Source organism: Plecotus auritus (assembly GCF_963455305.1).
Source record: "Plecotus auritus genome assembly, chromosome: 6".
Classification (NCBI taxonomy): Eukaryota; Metazoa; Chordata; class Mammalia; order Chiroptera; family Vespertilionidae; genus Plecotus; species Plecotus auritus.
In genome coordinates, this window is record NC_137773.1 from 108009660 (window position 1) to 108034105 (window position 24446).

Below are 24446 nucleotides of genomic sequence, written 5' to 3' on the forward strand. Positions count from 1 at the left end.
CATCAGTCCCAGGAGGGCCCAGTGTACAGACCTGGGGCTCAGGAATGGTGCGGCTGGGGAGGAGGGGTGCAGAGATATGATTGCCCAGGAATGGAATGTGGAGTGAAGTTAAGGAATGAACAGGGACAGGGCCCTAGGGAGGACAAGAAATGTGGGCGGAGCAAGAGGACAGGGCACAACAGGCACAGAACATCTGGTCCCAAATGACAAGCCACCCCACAGACCTGGGCCAGCTCACTCTCACACCGCAGGGGACAACACAGAGGCGGGAGTACAGGAGGCCTGAGGAGCGGGTACAGATGGGGCTCAAGTGGTGTGCCCACCACACTGGCCCAGCGCCCACCCACCAGGTGCCCAGATGCCCACCAAAATTCCTGAATGGAATCTCACAGGACAGACGTGAACATTTGCTTCTGCTGTCCCCTGCTGACAGCGCAGGGTGTGACATCCCGGGAGCCATCCCTCTCCAATCACACCTTGAGGGAGACCAACCTTAGGTGGAGACTTTATTATAAAGAGCCTCCTTGTCCAGCACTCGATGGGACCAGGCCTCCCCACAACGCAGGTTCACTGTTGACACAGACTGGCATCCACTGATCTGCACCAGGCTAATCCACCTGGCCCTTCTCCTTGTACAATTGATAACACTTAAGAACAGAGAAATTGGAGAACCACCCCACCGCCCCCAATGGACATGGATGTAGAACCCAAGCCCTAACCGAGTGATCTGGTGTACATCAGACTGGGGGCGTGTAGGAGGCAAAAAAAGCACGGCCACTGAGCGCCCATTAGGCACCAGGTGTGTGCTAGGCGCTGGGAGACTGAGGCCCAGCTGCTCACTTGAGGACATGGTTCAGCAGCACTGCTACCACTCACTGTGTCATGTGACATGGTACAGGAATGGGGGGGACGAGGCCCCACATTCCCCACAACCTGGCCATCTCTTGCTCACAGCAAAATTTTTAACAAAATTCCCTTTGACCATGCCGAAACCGGTTTGGCTCAGTGGATAGAGCGTCGGCCTGCGGACTGCAGGGTCCCAGGTTCGATTCCGGTCAAGGGCGTGTACCTGGGTTGCGGGCACATCCCCAGTGGGGGGCGTGCAGGAGGCAGCTGATCGATGTCTCTCTCATCGATGTTTCTAACTTTCTATCCCTCTCTCTTCCTCTCTGTAAAAAATCAATAAAATATATTAAAAAAAAAAATTCCCTTTGACCATGCTGATACTTCATATAATTTCCTAAGAGGTGACTACACCCACTGCCTCTACTGTCACTTCTGGTTCCTGTGAGTTTGGACTCTTAAGAATCCAGTTGCCTCCCTGGACAGGTGGCTCAGTTAGTTGGAGCATCGTCCCTTAAACCAAAAGGTTGCAGGTTCAATTCCTGGTTAGAGCACATTCTAATACCTGGGTTGCAGGTTCGAGCTCTGGTCAGAGCACATATAGGAGGCAACCAATTTATGTTTCTCTCTCACTTCGATGTTTCTCTCTCCTCTTTCTCAAATCAATAAAAACACAGCCTCGTGTGAGGATAAAAAGAATCCAACTTCCTCCATTTTCTTCTATGAAGCTGGAACAGATGGGGCGCTTCCACTGTACCTGTTGTCTCACCTGGAAAAAGGCAGCTTCGTGCTACCCCCCATTGTGGGAGTAAAATGGGTCAATGCATATGCCTGGCACAGGACATGTCCTGGGTGGTGCTGGCCACTGTTGTCGGGATCAGGCTGGGGGTGCTTTCACTGTGGCCATTTTATTCCACTGGAGGAAGCATCATCAGCTCTAACCCTCCTGGTCTCTCCTCACTCCTACCTTATGTGAGAGGTGATTTTGCAAGGAACTGGGTGGGCCCAGCCAGCCCCTTCCTGGGCTCCTTCACACCAGGAGACGAGACTTATAGGTCCACACTGCCAGAGACTGGGGAGGGAAGGATGGCCTGGGTATCATCTCAGAAAGCTCACTTGCCCAAGGACAGAGGCCATACGCTCACAGCAGCTTTCCTAGTGATAAAGGAAATAGCTTGGCACCCATCTGCCTTATCATACTTTCCTTATTTCTCATTAAAAACAAGCCAGGTCAGAAAAGGCAGTCTCACACTGGACAGTACCTGTCAAAGGGCACTAGTGCATTTCTGTACACAGTGGCTCCTGATGTCCCATCTGAGGTCACCAGTCACTGCTCTGCCCTCCTGTCCCTCCAACTCCTGGCTTTTGCCCAGCCCCTTAAGAGTGTTTAGACCTCATTTCTCACAGCTTTCCAGGGTCTCCGACCCTCCCAGCAGTACCTTCTTCATCCCTTTGGCTGACCCCACTCTTCACCTGGATGTAAACACAGGTGCATCCCAGACTGGGCTCAGTCCAAAGCCTTTGTGTATATCATGCTTCCAAAGTTGTCAGCCCTTTTCCACCTGATGCCACCAGATGTTTCACAGGCTAGGGTCCACAGGAGGGCCTGGCCCACAAGTCAAAACTTGATTTAGGAGTCTCCTCTTGTGTTAAACTTTTAATTTCAGGTAGACCACAAATAACTAAGTTATGACCTAAACATTGGGGCAAAGAGCACTCGCTATCTGAAATCCAAGTCTAATTGGGCAACCTGCATATTTGCTAAATCCTGCAACCCTTCCTTCATGCTCACTCCAATCCAGGAGTGGCATTCATATGGACCACCCCAAAGTAGCTGGCAAGTCACTCCACCCTACAAACCTGGCTACACCAGCAGGTGGGATGGGGAACCGCCCCTGTGCACTTACCCCAGCCATGTTGCTATAAGCCTTCCCTCCTCTCTTGGCCTGGTTAAATCTCAGATCCAACTCTTCTTCACCTCCCAGGGGCCTTCCCTGACCACCCCATTGAAAGAGGCCCCATCATCCTGCTCGACATCCCCCCTTCTCCCTTCCATACAGGGGTAATAAACATTACTGTTACATAAACTACTTTATTTAAATAAAATCAGGGCAGATCCTTTCCCGCCACGCACACCAGCACATGCACACACACATGGCCACATCATCCCTTTCTTCCCTTCACCCATGGCCACCTCAAACCCAGAGGTTCTCATTGTGACCATCCTACCTCAGCCCTAGAACAGGGACACACCGTCCAAGTGAAGGCCCACTGCTCCCAGTCAATGGCAAGAGCGCACAGGCCTAGGTACAGCCCTGCTACCCAGTCCAGCTCTCAGCCCTCCCAGGGTGGGACAGGAAGGACCAGTCCTCCCAAGGCACCCCGACCTGGTGAGGCTTCCCCACCTTCCCCCCGCCACACACACACACAGCTTGGCAGCACCACTAAACACCTAAAGCTGCTCCCTGTTGAGGGCGAGTCCCCTCCCCACATCAAGGGCAGCCACACTTCAGCATTCCCCAAGGGACCCTGGAGTAGGTATGGTATTGTTGGGGAAAGAGCACCAAATTCCCCAACTCCATCCTGCAGGAATAGGCTGAGATCCAGCTCAAAATCCTCTAAAAAATAAACCTCACTCCGCAATAGGGATGGCAAGGGCCTTAGCATCAGGACCTCATAACATCTCTACTCCCAACATGGACCCCATTAGAGACCCACTAGCACCTTGGCAATGTTAAGGGCCCAACTCTTCTGGGGAAAACACCATGTACGTGGGAGCCTGTGTGGAGTTGGTAATGTCCCCTATGCTGAGAGCAGGGTTGGGTTTCACCTTTCCTGACACCAGCACTCTCAAGTCCTGCTCTGGGGCACCCAGAGCAAAGTGGCTTAGGTCATGAGGAGGGAGTGCTGAAGGGACAGGGATGTGTCTTCCAGAGGTACACAGTCACACAGTACATATTACAGGTTACACACAGGCAGGCTGGAACAGAGCACGGGGCCAGCTGCCAGGAGGGCTCCTTCACATCCCTCTGGCCCCTCATGAGAAGGGGAGATGGGAGGAACACCTGTCCACTCACTCAGGCTGGGGGGCCCGATATGCTAGATTCAGGTACACATCCACCTTCTGTGATGGGTTTCCCTGTGCTTCCTAGACCAAGTTCCCTGAGGGAAAAGCCAGGCAGAAGGAAAGAAGTTAGAAAGAGGCCAGCAAAGAGAATGGACAGACTGTGAGAGCCAGAGGTAAGCCTTCTTGAGGGAGTAAGGCAAAGAGAGCTGTCACCTGTAACACTGGGGAGGTGGGACAGGTGGGAAGGGAGAATGACAAATGACAGAATCAGACACAGCCAACCCGACCTCTCCAGGGGAAGCAAGGACCCCAGGACGGAGCTGGGAGCCCCCGCCCTGAGTGGGCTAGCAGGGTAAGGGCCACACTAGACCCCTAAGCACGGGCTACAGACTGATGCTGCGCTGGTGGCGGCCCCCACGGCCCCCGCTCCAGGTGCCCAGCTCCTGGCCGTCTAGACTGGCATGGTCCGAGAGGCCTCGCAGGTGTTCCACGGAGTCACACTTCTGCAAGTCTGAGGCCACTGTGCGCAGGCTCAGCAGGCTTACCGTGTCCGCATCAGGAGCAGGACCAAGCCCTAGGCTGCAGCCCTCTTCTGGGGCCTCACCCTCGGCCCCCTCAATGATCCCACTGTCTCCATCCTCCTCCTCCTCCTGGGGCCTGGCCTCAGCGCCCACAGGGGAGGAGCGCCGAGGGCCAGGCGGGTGAGGGGGCAGGCCCCTGCGGCGCGCATGAATCTGCTCACTGATCTGCTCCAGGTTGCGCAGGGCCACTGAGTAGCGAGTCTTGGCCTGAGCAACCTGCTGCTCCAGCTCTGTCACCTTGGCCTTGTGCTCCTGAGGGAGGAAGGGACAGAGTTCCCAGTTGGCAACTCTTCACAGCTGGGAGCTCCCAGTCCCCTTAGGTCCCATTGGGCAGCCCCACCCTGCCCCAAACCCACCCAATCCTCCTCCTCTCCTGATTCTCACTTTTTCTTATCTCCCTACAACTCCAGTCCCTGCCAGCACCCACCCCCAACTCCACCTCCCACTTCCTTGAGGTCGTTCTGAGCACAGGGGCCACACCCCGTCCCACCTAGTTGATCCAGTCTCCTTGCTCTCACTTGCCATGCCCGCCCTCTCCCACCTATCTCCATCCCTGTAGCTACCTCCAGAATCTGGCTGAACTGGGCCTTGAGCTCAAAGTAGGGGCGGCTCTTGCCAATGGCCCGCCGGAGGGTCTTCTGCAGGGCCTGCACCCGAGCTTCAGCCTGCTGGCACAGCCGCGTTACCCGTTGGTGCTCCCGCTCGCCACGAAGCCGTTCCTCCTCTGCCTCGTTCACCTGGCCCAGGTAGCAGGGATGACAGACATCACTAAGCTGAAGGACATGCTCCTACCCCTGTCATTCACCCCAGGCTGCCACTCCAAATGTTACCCTGGGGGAAACCCCACTGTCTGAGGAGCCTGGAGAGAGCATGGATTTCCTGAGACACATAGGAGAACAGTGGGTCCTTGCACCTGCCTATTGTTGCCTGCACCACTGCCACTCGGGTTTGCTGCTGCTGGGAGGGTGCCAGGGCCCTATGGACAACTTGTGAGCCTGTCAGAAATGTCTGTCTGGGCATATCTTCTACAGTCATTGTCCTTAAGGAGCCCTCAGTGCTAGGGGTGGGAGCTGGAGGGACCAGAGGAGCCCCAGTGGGGGCAGCCAAGCTCTGCACTGGGTTCTCTACATTCTCACGCCCCAACAGGGAGTAGGCAAAGGCTCCTGCCAGCTTGTGCACCAAGACCAGGAGCCGACCTTGCCACACACTGGGCAGGTGCACACTGGAGCCTGTCATGCCCTGCCACTCACAGCTCATCAAGCCTTCCACAGTGCCACACTCTCCTGTAGGAGCTCCTGCTGTGCAAGGCGGTAGCCTGGACTGAGGAGTCCTCAAAGGACCTGAGGCATGACCACCCCTCAGGAGCTCACACTTGCTGCTCTAGACTAAATGTCTGTGTCCCCCCAAAGTTCACATGCTGAAATCCTAACCACTATGTCGAAGGTTTGGGAGGCAGCCCTCTGAGGTGAGTAGGTCATGGGTGGGATTAGTGCCCTTACAAAAGGGCTCTGGAGAGCTCCCTCGCCCCTTCCACCATGTGAGGACAGTGAAAAGAGGGCAGACTAGGAACCTGGAAGGGAGCCCTCACAAACACCAAATCTGCCTGTGCCTTGATGCTGGACTTCCCAAACTCCAGAGCTGGGAGAAACATTTGCTGTTTAGGCCCCAGTGTATGTTTGTTATAGTAGCCTGAATGGACAGAGACACTGCTCTTTACATGGTGAAGGTGGCTGATGCCAGGAGACCTCCCACTCCTCAGTCCCCTTCAGGTAGCTTAGAAATGATACACAAATTCCGTTTTAAATATCAAAGTACAGTGGCGGAGCCTAAAATCAAGAGAGAGAGTATTCTGAAAGCAGAAGGGGTCACAGCTAAACATAACAAAATGTGGGTGTTGAATGGAGAGCATCCAGCAGGGATGAACTGTTTGGGTTAGTGCCAAACCTGGAGGCAAAGAGCCAAACAATTTGCATCCAGTGGAGATGTATATAAAAAGCACTGAGGCCAAACAGGGCAGGGCAAGAAACAGGTTTGTCTGAAACAGTTATAGCTGAGGGAAGGCTGGAGTGGAAGAGAAAGGAGTGAGGAGGCTGATGGGATAAAGAGACAGCAAAGAAAGCATGGAAACCAAGGCAGGGGACCTGCTGGAACCGCCTGGCTCACCTTGCAGGTGGCGTGGTTGAGCATCTCCTGCCATGTAGGGTCCAGCCGGTTCTTGTCAGCCATGACACCCTGCTCGGCCACAAACACCATCTCCCGGGCAGCATTGTGCATGCTCACAGCCCGCTCGTATCGTAAGGCTGCCTTCTGTGTCTCCTGCTGGGCCTGGGGGAAGAAGGCCATCAGAACAGGGGGTCCCGAGGGACTCCCAGTCCACTGTGGAGATATATCCTGGGTGAAGACAAGAGGAGGACAGCCCACTGCAATGCCTCACTTTTCACACTGTGCTAAGGATAAATGCCGACCAAGAAAGCAACATTCTTCAAAGAGTATTTTGTGTAAGGCTATGGCCTGAGAGAAGATGGGAAAGCATGATTCTGCCAGTGGAGGGTGAGTTGAGACCGACCCAGGAGTTTCAGAGCCCGCTGGCCTTCTGCCCTACAGAGAACAAAGAGAAGTCCACCCCTTGGTAGTTGCAAGGGAGTTAGCGACGTGGATCAAGTCTCACAGAAAGAAAGCACACCCAAGACCATCACATCAACTCCAGTCCAGCAGGGAAGGTGAAGGAAATAATCTGACAAGTGCTCAGAGACAGTCATCACAGCCATGCTGACCAAACAAAACACTGGAAACAAACCTAAGTTTTCAGTTCCAGGGAACTGTTAATTAAATATAGTATGTCTCATATAAGGAAATATTCAGCAACCCTTAAAAATGATGGCATGGATGTATATTTATTGACATGGAACTATGTCATAATGTAAGTAAAATAAAGAAATAAACAGCATATTTATATATATAAAAGCCTAAGCAACCGTTACTATGATGTGCACTGACCACCAGGGGGCAAATGCTCAACGCAGGAGCTGCCCCCTGGTGGTCAGTGCGCTCCCACAGCCAAACTCCTGCAGCTGGCCAACCTCCCACGGTCCTTTCCCCCAGTCGGCTGGCCCAATCAGCCCTGATTGGGACTAGGCAAGACGGCCCAGATCGGTCCTGGTTGCCGGCCAGGCAGAGGGACCCACCTGTGCACGAATTCATGCACCGGGCCTCTATTATTGTATAATACATTTGGCACAATGTATACAAAAAATTAACCATGCTTTTTATTGCCTATATTTTATGATGCTTTGACATCCCGGGATCCTTACTGGCCCTCCCAAAGCTAGTTAATTCCTGAGATAGTAAACTCCCTTGTGAGCACACCTTTCACATGCAAACCAGCCAATCCAACTCCTTTATCTGACTCTTCCACACCAGCCAATATTGCCTCTGCCCTAAGTTACCCAGGACCAAGTACCAGACAACTAGGTCCCACCACAGAGCACAGAGCCCTCCCCTATTACTCAAACCATCCTACCACCCTAAGTTTAGCCAGCGCTGCCTACCCTGCCTCACCCATTCCTTACCACAAAAAAAAAACGGTAGAAAGGCCGTGGGCCAAGTTTTCTTCTCGTGCCTTCAGCCTCCTGACCAACCCAGGTACTTCTCATGTAACCTTGCATGCCATGGCCCGCCTTTTGGGAACTGCCATTGTCTCTACCATCTCACCATACTTGACCAAAACAAATCAAGTATGCATGGTAGGATTTAGGGCAATTTTTGTTTTCTTTTTTCTTGTTTTACTGTTACAATTATAGTTTTCTAATAGTGAACCCACATTATCTGCGTAAAGGGAGGAAGAAGGGCAAAAAAGTGGAGGGTAAGCAAAAAAGAGAGGCATGAACCAAAAGGAAGAGAATAGAAAAGGTGATCTGTCTCCCACCATATAGAGGAAGAATCCTGGGCCAGGATCGGTACACGGCCCTCCCAGATCGAAGGTTAGGGGGCTGTACCTCCTTAGCCAGCCGCCGAGCCTCATAGTAGGGCCGGGCCTTCTCGATGCAGCTCCCCAAGTGGGAGCCCTGAGTGTTAAGCTTCCTCGCCGACTCCTGCAGGATCCTCCGATAGGTGGTTCTGGCCTCCTGGCAAAGGGACAGATATGTGGGCAGACGAATAATTGTGTGTGGGTCCCAGTCCCTCGTTTCCTGTGTCGCCCCTTCCCCTGCCACTGAGGTGAATAGGGGACACATGGAGACACCCGGGGCAGGATACTCACGTCTAATTGTAGCTCCACCTGGTTGATCTCCTCGCTGGCCTGGTTCAGGTGCTCCAGCTCCTCCTGCCACGGACAGGGGCAGAGTTAGAGCCGGGGAAAGAAGGAGCCTCCGTGGGCTGGGTGGGGAGGGAGTGCATGCAGAGACGGAAGCCCACCAAACCAGGGAAGGGAAGAAGTGCAGGGAGGCACTGCTCCTCCTTGTCAGAGACCTAATCCACAATCCGCTATTATCTCACAACTTACCTGTGTCAGGGAGTAAAGCCCCCACTTTAAAGGTCAGGAGCTCAAGGTTTGGAGATGAACACTCATGCACACAGGGAAGTGGCAGCAGCCTGGGTGCTCTCCCTCAGACCGTACCAACTCCTCCTCAAACCCCAGCCAGGAGTCTCCTCCTCCCTGAGCCACTCGCTCAGCACATTTACTGCACACTTATCCCAGCTTAGCACATGAAGCCCAAGAATTCAGGACTCAGAAAGGTGGCAGCTTATGGCCCAGCAAGTAAGCAACAGACCCTCATGGTGTGAAGAATCATGGGAGGGGTGGGAGCAGCAGAGTCACCTACCTGGGCAGCACAAGGTTGGGGCAGGATGCCCTGAATACCTGCCCCCAGATTTGGGCCTTGATTGATGCACAGAAAGCACCAGTGACAGGCAGGTGCCCAGGAGGCAATGCTCAGATGGGAAGCCAGTGAGGTCAGGGCAGAGGGGAAGTCAGGGCACAGAGCCTGGCACTACCTGGCTATGGCTTGGGAGGGCCTATCTGAGCAGTGTGAGAAACGAGTGGAGAGCCCAGGCAGACAATGGTGGAGGCAACCTGCAGTATTCCGGCTGGGGAGGAAAGGATAGGTCCAGGGAAATGCAGGCTGCAGAATTATGAGGGCCTGATGGACAAATGAGACCAGAGGAGGGAAGAACACAGGGTTCAGGAGGCCACAAGCCAGCTTGGGAGTAGAGTGACAGAGACCCCAAGTCCCCACGCAGTAGATCCTGTGGGAGAAAAGAAGATCCTTAGGGAGAAGTCACCAGTCACACTGGCTTGAGCCTCACTGGACCCAGGACCACCTGGGAGAGAGAGCAGGGGGGAGTGCTGGCCTCAAGTTTCCACCCCTGCCCTTTCTTGGTCAAGTTCCTGGAGCACAACAAGTCAAGGACACTCCTGAGGAGCAGTGCCCCAGAAGACGCCTGGACTCAGCTAAGGGACTCACTCCAGGAGCCCTGCAGCAGCCAATTGGACTCACCTGTGTCTGCCTGCTGCCCATGCCCAGACACGGCCTAACTTGGCCAGGAGGCACACTGCCACTGCCGCCTTGCACTCGCCTCTTTCAGCCCTTTCAACAGTTCAGTGTATGATCCCCCTTAGTCCTTTTATTTCTATACACCTCCTCAAGCCCTGAGACTTGAGTCTGCAAGTAAGAATCCAAGAAACCAAGTGACATGTCGTAATTACAGTAAAGGAAGAACACAAAGGAAGACACAACAGAACCAAGAACAAAGATATTAAAGCACACTTTCCTGCCTTCAAGAGGGCCTCAAACTTGACTCTGAACTGGATTGAACAAAGCTGTCCAACAGAAACACAATGTGTGTCTCACATTTTCTAGTAGCCACATTTTTAAAAAAGCAAAACTGAACAGATGAAACTGTAACTTTTCACTTAACCCTACATGCCCAAGAAATTATAATTTCAATTATGTTATCATCATAAAGTATTTACAACACTTTTATACTTTAGACCCGTGGTCGGCAAACTGCAGCTCATGAGCCACATGCGGCTCTTTGGCCCCTTGAGTGTGGCTCTTCCACAAAATACCACGGCCTGGACGAGTCTATTTTGAAGAAGTGGCGTTAGAAGTTTATTTTTTTAAAAATATATTTTATTGGTTTTTTACAGAGAGGAAGGGAGAGGGATAGAGAGTTAGAAACATCGATGAGAGAGAAACATCGATCAGCTGCCTCCTGCACACCCCCCACTGGGGATATGCCTGCAACCAAGGTACATGCCCTTGACTGGAATCGAACCCGGGACCCTTCAGTCCGCAGGCTGAAGCTCTATCCATTGAGCCAAACCGGTTAGGGCAGAAGAAGTTTAAGTTTAAAAAATTTGGCTCTCAAAAGAAATTTCAATAGTTGTACTGTTGATATTTGGCTCTGCTGACTAATGAGTTTGCCGACCACTGCTTTAGACGATGCCTGTTAAATATTCACATTCATTCGATTCTCAGGGCACATCTTAGCTTGGCGAGTAGCACTTGGCTCCCGTACTGGGCGGTGTGGGTCTAGATGAAACTGGTGCACATGGGCCACCTGGTTAGTCACACAACCCAGTGTCCATAAGACAAGACAGTCTGGAACCATAGGCAGCCAACTCAGGGACCCCAGGGAGGCCGAAGGAAGCACACAGTTCTGTTTCACTGCCTTCCCAACAAGGACTTCACCTGCAGCTGATGGGAGCACCCCAACAGGCCTCAGAAGAGGCAATTCCTGCAGGATGAGAGGCCACCTCTCCCATGGGCCCAGCTCCTGTGTGTGACTCAGCCCACGATGGTTTCAGACTCTGAGACAAGAGGTGCCGGCCTTCCCAGCAGCCTTGCTGGCATCCTCCCAGAACAATGAGATGGGCCCCTGGCTGGTGGTGCTCAGTGGTTTGAACCTCGGCCCTTGTACCGAAGGATCACAGGTTCAATTCCCGGTCAAGGGCACATAACTGGTTGCAGGTTCCATTCCCGGTCCCTGGTCAGGGCAGATGGGGCGTGTGCAGGAGGCAACCAATCAATGTGGCTCTCTCACATCTCTCTGTCTGTCTGTCTGTCTGTCTCTCTCTCTCCCCCGCTTCCACTCTCTCTAAAAATCAATGGGAAAGAAAATATACTCAGGTGAGGATTAACAAAAAAAAGAGGAAACAATGAGGTGTGCATCTGACCATAAGTGACAGAGTTGGGGCTGCATCCTGGACCCACCCTTTGATCTGGCTGTCCTGCTACTGTGACCACCCTCCACAATAAGGATGTGCCTGGATGGGAACCTCAGAGAAGACAGGAACACCAGCACCTTAGAAAACCACAGCCCTGGTAGGCAAAGGACAGGCCTCAAGAGAGCAACAAGTATTGATTTTGGGGAAGGAGAGAAGGTGGGTGCAGGCCACCCTGCATTGCTCCTGTGGGCAACCAAAGATCCAGACTGCCTCCCACTCGGTTCCACAGCCCACAGTGTTCCCAGCCAGACAAGGTCATCAGAGTAGATGGTTCTACAGAAGTCATCCCCCACTGGAAAAGGGACATGCAGGGTTTGGCTATTGGCGAAAGGTAGAAATTTGCATCAGCACAGCAGCTCCAGCAATTAAGTCTTCTGTTGAATGAGGTCTGCCCCTCAGTCACAAAGCTCTTTCTAACAGGCTGGAGGGCAGGGTGGGCAAGAGGGTGGGGGCAGCCAGGCTGGAATGAAAGCTGAGGAACACCGAGCAGTTGGGGCAGCTGGCAACACTTTCCATGTGGCCTACCCCACTGGGGACTCCTGGTAGCTGCTGACACAGAACTCCAGGAAAATGAGGTCTGAGTCAGCGAACACTGCCCATCAGTGAGCCTGCAGCCTTATTTCTGAGACCTGGGCCATGCATCACTCTGGCCCCACCCACTGATCGTGGCTTAGTGTTTTAATAGCCGGCACAGGCGGACAGGCATGTTGGCAGCCTGAGTGGTCAGGCCTCTGCCACCTTCCTGGACACATAGTGCATTCCCAGGATGCCAGGCCACTGTGGCAGAGGCCTGACCACTCAGGCTGCCAACATGCCTGTCCGCCTGTGCCAGCTATTAAAACACTAAGCCACGATCAACGGGTGGGGCCAGAGTGATGCACGGCCCAGGTCTCAGAAATAAGGGAATTAAAGCTGTCTGCAAGCCAAACCAACATTTCAGATGAAGAGGCAGAGGCTGCAAAGTCACCCAAGAGTCTAAGTGAATGTATCCACTCGCCCCAGGAAAGATGTGCCCAACATAGAGGCTGAGAAAGTCACAAGGGAGGAGACCCAGGCCCGGAGGACCAGTTTGGAGGTCTCAGAGAACTATGCTGAGGTCAAGACACGGATATGGACAGTGGAGTTCCCAGGAGAACAGCATACTTCCTGTAGGCCTGAAGCTGGCTTCCATCCAACTTCCAGGCAATCCCACCAGACAACAGGGGGCACGGGCATGCTGCCTGCCTGCCAAGAAACCCCAGTCCCTACAACACAAAGAGCCTCACCCAAAGATCCAGAAAACACCTCAACTGGGTTCCTGTCTATCTTCAAATATCCAGCAGTTTCTTCCTCTCCCTGGTGGGTTCTGATGGATCTGTGCATAAAGACCCGCTGAATGTACTAACAATCCACTTATAACGCTGAAACACACTATAAGGAGAACAGACTGTGCACTGTCAACACTAAAGGGACCCAGAAAGACACACGTCCCACTCTCATCTGCACATAGAAGAGCCCAAAGTCCGAAGGGCTGAATGCCAGCTGCCTGCTCCAAGAAGGGTGTTCCTCACAACAGTCTGCCTCCCACAAGACCAGGGCTGAATCCCCACTGAGGCCAGGACACTAGCCCGGCTCAGTGCCACCTATGCAAGGAGACTTTTCCTTCTTACATAACCCACAACGCAACTCCTACTTTGGTGAGTCACGGTGGGCCCACCGGAGACCAGGGGATATCACATGTGCCCAGTGTCCTCAAACCATCACAGAGCTCGTCCAATGGAACTGCCCATGACAGAATGTCCTAGTTCTGCGCTGCCAATAGCACCTGAGGAACTGTATCTTCAATTTTTACTTAATTAGATTTAAGTAGGCTATGTGACTGGACAGTGAAGCATGGGAGTGACTGTGTGGGCACTGGGCAATACAGGAGCAGGAGGGACTGCAGGAAGAAACTGCTGGATTCTCTTCGGAAGCAGGGCCAGGAACGCTGCAGCATGTCACGTGGCCTTCCTCCCCAATGTGCATAGGGATGTCTTTCCCAAAGCACTACCTGCAAACTCACCAACAGACAAACTAAAGAATTTGTGAAAGAAAAGATTCATAGGACCCTGTCAGAGTGCAGGAAGGAGTCATGCAAATCAGGGGGAACACCCCTCACTTTACAGATAAAGAAACTGAGGCTTGCAGAGGTTACATAACTTGCATGAAAATCACAAATCATCAGTCAGAAGGTTGCTTGCACCTCAGTCCGAAATGCTTTTCACTACAACTTGTTTCCTCAGTGGAAGACAAATCTAAAATTAACCAAAGAAATTGAGCTGATTTCAATGAAATACCCGTGAAACAGCAGGAATGTCTCTGACACACCACTGCTTCACTGTGAGCAGGGACACCACCAAGGAACCCCAACAAGAGGGCAGGAAAGATTCTGGACCAGCACCAATTTCTTGTGGACACATCAAAGTAATCTACTAAAGGTATGTTGACAGAGAAGCCCAGGAAGCAAGCCCAGGGATGTGTTGCTCACCCTACACAGGTGTGAGTCACCTGCACACCAGAATCTTGAACTGAAGGGCAGACTCAGCCTCAAACACAGAAACATGCTGACTCTCACCTGCCCAAGCAGCTTCCCCAGCGAGTCCTTCCCAGCTGCTGCCTGGAATCACTGCGATTCAGCCTCAGACGGCCAAGCATCTCCTCCACCCGGTGCCTGCCCTCCTCTGTCCTCACCCACTGCTGCAGGCCTCCTTCACAAAGAGCTGCCAGCCGACCAACCAGCCTGTACATGCTCCATGGTGACAAATCAGCTCTCCTACACACTTGACAGCCACAGCATCCTTAGAGCTGGGCATCTGTGTCACTGAGGACTGACCACAACAAACATGTATCAGACTTCCTCAGAGGCCTAAACCTGATGCCACCTTTGTAACACATGAAAGGTCTCACCCTTTACAGAAGTGAACATCCCTGGGAGGCACTGATGAGAAGGTGAGATTGCCTCAATCTCAGTCACCTCCTCTCACTTCCCAGCCACACCAAATCTGAGCTCACAGCCCTGCTGCTTATTTGGAAAGAACAATTCTGCTCTGCACTGACCGGAAGTGTGCCTCCTACATGTGCCTTCCCTTCTTCAATGAGGCTTCAGCAACCATCTCAGGCATTCGGGTGGCCTTTCTTGGCACTCCCATCACAAGTTAATCTTTTAGCACTTCTCAGTTCTTTGCAATCGTTTGTTGACAAGCTTGCTTTCCTTTCCTGCCCCTGTGCCCTCATCTGCCAGCTCTTCAGGAAAGCTGGCACTCCTGACTCTCCCCATCAGTCCTCTCACCTGTATTCTAGGATCCAGCTCTTCCTCCTCCCCTGGAAACAATTTGGCCTCACTGCTATTACTTCCATCTCCGCGGGGCTCCTCTGCGACTGGGCTCCGAGGGACTTCATCCTCCACCACCTCTGGCCGCAGCTCCCCCTGAGGGGTCTCCCGCCCCCCCGGAACCTGCCTGAGCTCAGCCATACTGACAGGGAGAGGGCACAGCCCTATACACAAGAGAGGGCTGACATGCTGGGACCAGGGCCCCAGCTTGAGGCTTCCTGGGCTCTGTGTGGCAAGAAGGGTCTCTCTTCTCAAAGACTGGTAAAGAGGACACAGGAAGGACTCGCACTGGATTGGAGGCCGAGATTCCAGTCGTCAGTGGAGTTCCTGAAGCTATAGCCTTGGCTGCACAAAAGTTCTTCCCTCCCAGCCACGGGGAGCTGCTGCTCCGAGGCAGGGAGCAGAGGGGGCCTGGATCCTGGGCCGAGGCCTGCGAGGAAGCACAGCATTCGGGAGGACGGAGGCAGGCGCCACCAGGCCGGGGTGGCAGCTGGGGACAGACGGCTGGGCCCGAACAGAGGCTGCGGTTAAGTCTCTGGGGAACTGCAAGGGAAACAAAGGCCAAGGACATGCTCAACACCAGAACGCCGGCCGCAAGGCCCCACTCTCGTCCTCCCACAGCTCCGAACTACGACCGGCCACCTCAACTTCTCAGCCCTCAAGGACCTGAGGTCCGACCCCTCCGCGTCTCAGCCGCTCTTGCCCGCCCCCCAGCGACCCCCGCGCCACACCCGAGGTTCACCTAGCAACTCCCAGCCCCGCCCCACCTTCTCGTCTTTCTCCAGCCTGCGAACACTCCGAGACCGTCCCCAGACCTCCGGCACAGTCGGGCGCAAGGGTCTCCCACGCACAGCTTTGCCTCAGTTTACCTTACCGTGCGCGAAGCTCCAAACAACCTTCCCCCCGCCCTCCCCACAACAAGCCGGTCCAACCTAATAGGACGGGGCCGAGAGGAAGCGGAAATACACGCGGATAGCAACGCCCTCCGCCACCCCCTAGCCCGCCCTCCCTCCCACGATCTCCTGCCAGCGGCCTTGTCTGGGTTCCCCGCCGCTCGCCCCGCCCAACCCGCCAGCAGTTTCCGTACAAAATGGCGCCCAAAGCGCTCAGATCACCTCACGTTGCCTTCGGCCAGTACTCTGCCACAGATGAATGAGATTGAAATATGAGCGAGCTTTACTGAGAAAAACTAGGGCAGAAGATGGAAATAGAGAGGTCCTTCTAGGTAGATAAATGCTACAAATAGGATGAAGACTGACCAACCACTTCGGAGCGAGCGCTGCCATCTTGCTTTACGGCCCTGTGGAACTGAGCGCAAGGAAGCCACTTCCGGCCTCGCCCAGGAAGTTGGAAGCGCGCCGGAAGTCGGGTGGTGGGCTTTCGGCGCGGTTGCTGGGTGGTTACTCGCGTCCGGCCTCTGGCTGACTTAGCAGTTAAGATGGGCTGTCGTTTTCCACAAGTGTTTGTCCTCACTGCGGTGAAGTCAGCGGTGCCCTAAGTGCCTAACCAACGGCTCCGAGGGGTAAATCTCTCCTTCGGGCGTACCCGGAAGCTGATACCTGCGAGCGCTAACCTGAAATTACCCGGGGACTCGGCGCTCGATAGCCCGCCGCGAGGAGGAGCTTGCTGCCAGGCCTGTGCGTCTGGGAAAGGACCTGAGCGCAGCAACCTGGTCGTTACTTGCAGGTGCCGCCAGGCCAGGCCGAGGGGACCTGGTGTTGCTGCCACAGGCCAGACTTCCTGAGAGCCGGCCAGGGCCCGCCCTGGTTGTGGAAGGTGTCGTTACCTAGAGCCCTTCCCTCCCTCACCTCTTCATCTCCACGTGAAAAAGTTGTTTTAACTAGCAGTGCCAGACGATCCTTTAAAAGTGATTGCAGAGTTTTTCCACAAAATTAGAAATTTTATTTTTAAAATTCCAGGTAGTGACGTTGCTCGCTGCAGTGGGTTAGCGGGACCCTGAGTGTCTCAGTGAACAGACCTGCTGCATAATAAATGCTTCAGTTTTCTGTCACGTGCCTTTTTATTATTGAGGTGCTGTACAGAAACCATGTAAGGTACATATGGGAATCAGTTTATTTGTTATTTAATTTTGTAAAACTGTGATGATTGCATTTTACCCACCTGCTGTGTACCCAAGCCCGAATCCGCCCCAATACAACAAGGGTGCGGGTTCAGTCCCCGGTCAGGGCACATACAAGAATCAACCAGCCCTAACTGGTTTGGCTCAGTGGATAGAGCGTAGACCTGCGGACTCAAGGGTCCCAGGTTGGATTCCTGTCAAGGGCAGGTACCTTGGTTGCGGGCACATCCCCAGTAGGGGGTGTGCAGGAGGCAGCTGATCAATGTTTTCTCTCATGGATGTTTCTAACTCTCTCCCTCTCCCTCTCCCTTCCTCTCTATAAAAATCAATAATAAAAAAATAAAAGAATCAACCAAAGAAGTGAAAGACGGTCCACAAAGAAGTGAAACAACAAAATTGATGTTCCTCTCTTCCTTCCTCTCTTTAAAATCAATAAATAAAAATTTTAAAAATGTCTCCTGAATCAACTGTTCAATAGAACTTTCAGCAATGATGGGAATCTTAGTATCTGCACTATTGAGAAGTTAAAATGTAGCTAGTAATCGCTTCTCGGCCTTTTGGCTAAGATCAAGTTTAGTATCTGTTCTTATCAGTTTAACAACTGATATGTCCTCTATCCGAGGACAATATACTAAATGGATTTTTGGAGTTAGGAAATGGAATAGGAGCTTGCTCTGTCCACTCCACACATTTGCCTGGTATTGCAGTACCTCTAGGAATGGTGCATCAAAGTTATATATATAAAAGCCTAAATGACCAGACCAATGACTGGTCGACCAGTCGCTATGATGCACACTGACCACCAGGGGGCAGACTGTCAATGCAGGAGCTGCCTCCTGGTGGTCAGTGCGCTCCCACAGCCAACCTCCCATGGCCGGCCAACCTCCAGCAGTCCCTCCCCCGGGCCTGCTGGCCCCAAACGGCCCTGATCGCCAGCCAGGCCGAGGAACCCCACGTGTGCACGAATTCGTGCACCGGGCCTTTAGTAATAATAATAAGATAAAATGTAACTAGTGGAACTGTAGAACTAAAATTTTAATTGTGGTTTGAATATCCACATGGAGCTAGTGACAAAAGGACAGCACAGATCTACATGATCTCCCCACCATGTTTACCCTCTTCCAGTCCCTGGCACAAATAACCAACCCACCCCTGTTGACTAAGCTAATGAATGAAATATAAAATATGAAAGCCATATACAGATGTTAGTAATGCCATTAATTACTAGGCAGTATCACAGTCAACTATTTCTCAGTGAAATAAAATATTCTCACAAATTTTTATTTTTTAATTTCTTCACCCAAATTTCCTTCATATTTTTATTTTTTTTTCTACCATTAGAAACTTTTTTTCCTTTTATTGAATTTATTGAGGTAAATGATACTGGTTAAGAAAAATACAGTTTCAGGTGCACAATTCTACAGCACATCATCAGTACTAGTACACTATTGTGTCTTCACCACCCCACGTCAGATTTGTCCGTCACAATTTATCCCCCCTATATTCTCCTCCACTGCCTCCCTCCCAACAATCCTCATAGTGATGTTTGTGTCCATTAGTTTTTTCTCTTTTTTGTTCAATCCCTTTGTTACAGGCACCCCAGAAACACCAAAAATGTCGTCACAGGACACCCCCCTGAGTTGAAGGGAGAGGGCTGTTTCCTCCTTGGTTCTTTCAATCTTGTAGGAAGGAATTCAAATGAGTGACTTGGGATGATTGCTTTGTAGTAAAGCAAATTTATTAAAAAGTAAAGCAAGTAAATTTATTAAAGAAGCAAGGCAAGCCTGGCCAGTGTGGCTCTGTCAGGTGAGCATCATCCCCTGCACCGTAAGTTTGCTGGTTTGATTCCTAGTCAGAGCACATACCCAGGTTATGGTTTTGATCCCTGGTTGGGATGCTTGTGGGCAGCAGGTGATTGATGCTTTGCTCTCACACAGATGTTTTTCTCACCCTCTCCTTTCCTCTCTCAAATCAGTATATATATATATTTCATTTTATTTTTTTATCATCACCTGAAGATATTTTTCCATTTATTTTTTAGAGAGAGTGGAAGAGAGGTAGAGAGACAGAGAGAAAGAAATATCAATGTGAGAGAGACATATCGATTGGTTGCCTCCCACATGCACTCCAAACTGGGCTGGGGATTGAGCCTGCAACTGAGGTACATGCCCTTGATGGGAATCGAACCTGGGACCCTTCTGAGCCAAACCAGCCAGGACAGTCAAAATATATTTTTTAAAAAGAAGCAAGGCAAACAAATCTATTTAAACTACAACTGGTGTAGAGTGCGGATGGCTTCTCAGCTAGCCTGAAAAGCATGGTCTGGTGGGGATTCCGTATTTTATACTTTCTGTCTATATGTTTTAAAATTCATCTGCTGGATATCTTGGGACAGATTAACTCTTAAGGTCTCTCCTTTTACTTTGTTATGGCTTTCCTAGAATTTATGAGAAGTACCAGGTGATTTTATCGTTTTTTTTCTAAGATATTACGGTTTTTAAAAAAATATGTTTTTATTGATTTCAGAAAGGAAGGGAGAGATAGAAACATCAATGAGGAGAGAATCATTGATTGGTTGCCTCCTACATGCCCTACACTGGGGATTGAGCCTGCAACCCGGGAATTGAACTGTGACCTCCTAGTTCATAGGTCGACGCTCAACCACTGAGCCACACCAGCCAGGCCTAGCAATTTTATCTTGACAAGCCCCCAAACTGTGGGCCTCCCTGTTTAAACAGTGAGATGAAAAAACTGCACTTTTTTCATTCCTCCTTCCCAACTGCTGCCTTAGCAGTTCAGGATGATTTATGCTATGCATTCTCTGGTTAACTAGAAGGGGCATTAAGATTCCTCCTCCCCTTCTCCTGCCCTTCCCTCTGCTTTCCTGCACTCTTTAGTTAGTGAGGAGAGGTTTTAAGCCTTTGTTCTCAAGATAAGGTCCTGCTGCAAACTAGCTGTAAACTGTTTGGCTTTGTTTAATTTTCTAGTTTCAATTTCCCTATTCCACTTGCTTAGGAACTTTCCTAGCTTTTCATTATCTGTAACATCCCCACCCCACCCTAGCTGCCAGCCTGCTCTCTATCTATGAGCCTGTCTCTATTTTGCCTATTCAGTTTGTTCATTACATTCCACATGTGAGTGACATCATATGGTACTTGTCTTTCTCTATCTGGATTATTTCACTTAGTATAATGCTCTCCAATATAATGCTGTCACAAAGGGTAAGGTTTCCTTTTTTATAGCTGAGTAGTGTTCCATTGTGTAAATGTACCACAGCTTTTTTATCCTTTCATCTGCTGATGGACACTTGGGCTGCTTCCAGATCTTGGCTATTGTAAATAATGCTTCAATTAACACAGGGGTGCAAATATTCTTTCAAATTAGCATAGAAACTACCTTTTTATATGCTTGCATTTTTTTCTACCATCATTCAAATATTAATAAATATCACCATCAATTGCTAATTAAACATATTAGTTGATTAATGTATGGTGACAGAAAGCAGGTCAATGTTTGCCTAGGGCAGTGGTCAGCAAACTGCGGCTCGCGAGCCGCAGTTTGCCGCTCTGTTGACTAATGAGTTTGCCGACCACTGGCCTAGGGGAAAGGTGGGAGGGATTGCAAAATGGCACACAGAAACTTATGGGTAGTGGATGTGTTCTCTATCTTGATTAAAGTGAGAATTTGATTTGTGTATACATATGTCAGAACTTTTTGAAACTGTACATTTCAGTATGTGAGATTCTGTATGTCAATTATACCTCAATAAAGCTGTTTAAAAATTTGCTCCCAGTAATATATAATATTAAATCTGCTAATAAATGTTAATAAAAGGGACAGCCTATATTACTAAAATCCCTGAATTATTTCTACCCTTGTAAAATCTGGAAGTAAATTATTTTTCCAAGTTGCTCATCTCATTTAGTAATAAAAACAGCAAACCACTTGCCCTTGCTGGTTTGGCTCAGTGAATAGAGTGCCAACCTGCAGACCAAAGGGTCCCGGGTTTGATTCTGGTCAGGGTTGGGTGCAGGAGGCAACCAGTTACATTAATGTTTCTCTCTCTTTCCCTCTCCCCAAAAATCAAAAGAAAAATATCCTCGGGTAAGGATTAACAAAAAACAAACAAACAAAAAAAAAACAGCAAACACTCAATGCAGTGTTTATCTTTGTCAGGAACAGTTCTGAGTGGTTTATTTTTATTCATTTGATCCTCCAGACAACCAATGGAGGTAATATTGTACCTTCATTTTACAATTGAGGAAATGGAGGAACATACTACTGGTAAGTGGTGACACCAGTCTTTGAACTCAATACAGACCTTTAGGCACAATAACACACTGCATCAATTAAGCTTTATTAAAAAAAAAAATTTAAGATTATTTTTACCCCAGCAGAATTTTGTGCTTCTTAGTGATGAACGAGGGGAGTCCTTGAATGATGGGGGAGATACAGAAGGGACCCCCAAATCCATATGGGGTGCTGAGGACCCCAAAACCTAGTGGAAGGCACATTGGGCACAAATTCCAGAGAGGTTCTAAGTGGAATTCCTACTACAAATCTCAGCCATTGGAGATGGAGGAGCTCCCAAATTTAGAAGTATCCCCAAAGTCAAGAGAAAACCAAACTGTGGATGAGGCTGTGGTCTCAGTCTTTTGGGATCCCCCAATTCCAGAGAAATTAGAAACGCACATGGGGATCCCCTCATCTCCCAAAGCAGAAATGGGGTTTCCTGAGGTAGTAACAGGGCAGCGATGGAACATTGATTGATCGGTGGCAGGACTCCTTGGTGTAGAAGGGCTGAGATTGGTGGCTGGGGGCGGGGCCTAAGGCACAAGGCGGGTTGCGCTGAGTAGGCAGGCGGGCAACTCATCAGTCTGGGTGAGATGCAAGGAGGGTTTGGAGGCACTCCGCTCAGTCTTGGGGAGTGACCGCTGCAGCAGCTCAGTCGTGGCCAGGATCTGGGGGAAGAGGGGCCACTCCTCTCGCTAGAACTTGAGACAATCAGACAGCAGGCGCCCCATGGCCTCGGATCAGTTGCTGGAGACTTTGCCACGGCCTACCATAAGGATAATCTGGTCACCAATGTGGCTATAAGGCAAGGAGACGGTCATAAGCTCGTAGAGCACAACCCCATAGGCATAGACATCCGATTGGAAGCTGTAGGGGTTCGGGTCCTGCATACGGATCACCTCAGCTGCCATCCACAGCACAGAGCCTGAGGGCTGCTCCAGGGGCTGAGACCCGCTCCACCGCTTCTTCACCACAGCCAGGCCAAAGTCATGGATCTTCACTGGGAGCCCCTCGTGTAGGAAGATGTTAGACCTGAGATCCCGGTGGATGATGTTCTTGGGAGGTAGTCTGTGCCCTGGGCAGTCTGCCGGCCATGTCAATGAGCTGGACCAGGTCGAAGCGTGTGTGGGCCACGTACAGGTGATGGAAGAGGTGGGAGCCCTCGCACCACTGTGAGATGATGGCAAACCCCTGCCGGATCATGAAGCCCATGAACAGCAAGATCTTAATGTGCTGTGTCTTCCTGAGCACCCGCATCTCATTCTTGAAGGCCTGGGCTTGCTCAGCTGTGGGTTGGGCCACCTTGAGCATCTTCACAGCCACATCCCCATGCCACCTCCCACGAAACATGGTGCCAAAGGAGCCGGTCCCGGTCCTCTTCAGCAGCTGCACCTCACTGGGTGGCACCTGCCAGTAAGAGCCCGAGTCCCACTACCCCAGATTCTTCTCTTTCTTCTTGTCATCAGCCAAGGACTTCCTCTCCCGCTGTTCTGCTGGGGACTTGGAATATGGAGACTTCCTCCCCAAGGACACACTGGCTGGGCTGGGGCTCCCCCGGGACGCTCCATCACAGCCACCTCTACTACCAGCAACATCAGTGCTGAAACTCTGGGCAGCGAGCTGGATGAGGCTGGGGTCAAAGGGGGTTGTGGTGCTGACCATATTGACATTGGGTGTCGATGTGGAGCGGATGTGCTGCAGGGTGGCATTGGCCATGGCCTGAAAGGAAAGTGCTCAGGGTCTCGGTGCTGGGTGCCAGAGCTGGAACCCTGAGAGGTTAGCGGCTCATTCAGTGATGGTTGGAGGGAGCCTCATGCTCTATGTAGCCTCCGGACAAATCCTGGATACTATGGTAGTACTGCTGGCAGTTGGTACTCATAATGAGAAGGCTAAAAAGGCTAATGTAACCCTGATATTTGGGGGGCTAGCAATCTGAATTTGTGCCAGCAAGCCCAGTGTACATTCTTGATAACCTATAATTAAGTCATTGCCTCTTTCCCAGAAACTGGTCCTGCAGAACCTGTTATCTAAATGCTCACATTTCACAGAGGCCATAAACTGTGAACAGTGCACAGCCCTGGAGGGAGGGGGGTGGTTATTAGTGCTGGCGCCAGGCGAGACCATTAGATATGGCCTGGAGACCCCCAACACCTGGGGCCTTTTTGCAAAGCCCATGAAAAGGACTGGAAGCATAATCCATATATGAGGGACAAAGACACCAGAAAGATATAAAAGAGAAGCTCCCTACATGTTACTTTGCTCAGATTTGGGAAGTTATTCCGCTGAGCCCACCAGCGTAATAAACAGTGTAACTCCTTTTCTCTAAAGCGTTGCTTGGTTTTTCTCTGGTCTTCTGCAACAATATGAACACAGACTGTGGGGACCTTAGAGGAACAATGCTGGTGGAACTTGCAGGTTTGGCAGTGGAAGCCATGGAACAGAAACTTAAGGCAGAAGTCACAGAACGCCAGGCTGAAGGAGGTCTTCTGTACAAAACTGTGCATGGTCAGTGGGACATCTTCAAGGACCTCAACAATGAGCTCTTCGCCATCCAGGGGGCAATGGCTGTGTCCCAGGCAGTGACTGTCTTTCACCCTTTGATGAGCCAGTAGACCACACAGCAATCCTAATTGAGACCCTACACCTTGAGAACCTTGTCTAGAGCGTCGTAAATACTCATGTCATCCTGGACAGTCACCACTGTGCATTGCTTGTTGGGCAGGTACACTTTGACAGTGCCCACTGCCCAGGATTGCTCAGCCCCATCAGCAGGGGCGCTCCATGGTGGCTCCATGGTGGATTTTGTCTAGATGGACTGAGGCAGGGCTGGGCACATGCCATAGGGCTCCTGTCAGGCTGCAGTGGCTGCTGCTACCTCCATCTTGAACCTGTCTTCTTGTTTCCAGTATTTAAGATTATGTAAAATATTTTTAATAATGCAGTATATGTTAAGTTTAAATGTATCTACTTACATTTTAAGTGCTCTGTGAAAATAACCAAAATAA

General features: G+C 51.1%; 1 protein-coding gene and 1 pseudogene across 3 annotated transcripts; both read right to left on the reverse strand.

Annotated features, from left to right (window-relative positions):
* Positions 1–495: 495 nt before the first annotated feature.
* SH3BP5L (SH3 binding domain protein 5 like) lies at positions 496–16016 on the reverse strand. 2 transcript variants are annotated; one of them, XM_080673946.1, is made up of 7 exons: positions 15836–16016; positions 15027–15611; positions 8750–8812; positions 8487–8615; positions 6655–6816; positions 5055–5228; positions 496–4743 (listed from the first exon to the last, which is right to left on the reverse strand). In XM_080673946.1, exons 2-7 carry the CDS (start codon positions 15207–15209, stop codon positions 4294–4296), a joined length of 1161 nt encoding a protein of 386 aa, XP_080530072.1. In that variant the 5' UTR covers positions 15210–15611; positions 15836–16016; the 3' UTR covers positions 496–4293. The 2 variants fall into 2 exon arrangements, with proteins under 2 accessions (XP_080530072.1, XP_080530073.1); XM_080673947.1 differs by having other exon boundaries at positions 2490–4743; positions 15358–15611; positions 15836–15997.
* Positions 16017–21974: 5958 nt separating this feature from the next.
* On the reverse strand, positions 21975–24235 carry LOC308250697 (serine/threonine-protein kinase A-Raf-like; annotated as a pseudogene). The gene is made up of 2 exons: positions 23811–24235; positions 21975–23326 (listed from the first exon to the last, which is right to left on the reverse strand). The product of its transcript is annotated as a serine/threonine-protein kinase A-Raf-like (transcript).
* Between the last annotated feature and the right edge of the window lie 211 nt (positions 24236–24446).

Bases quoted from the DNA above. Each gene is read 5' to 3' on its own strand.
- SH3BP5L (XM_080673946.1), bottom strand. From the start codon at position 15,209: ATGGCTGAGCTCAGGCAGGTTCCGGGGGGGCGGGAGACCCCTCAGGGG. The intron at 8,616-8,749 runs GTGAGTATCCTG...TCCCTTTGCCAG, and splicing joins AGGTGGAGCTACAATTAGAC to GAGGCCAGAACCACCTATCG. The intron at 4,744-5,054 runs GTAGCTACAGGG...TTCCTCCCTCAG, and splicing joins AGTTCAGCCAGATTCTGGAG to GAGCACAAGGCCAAGGTGAC.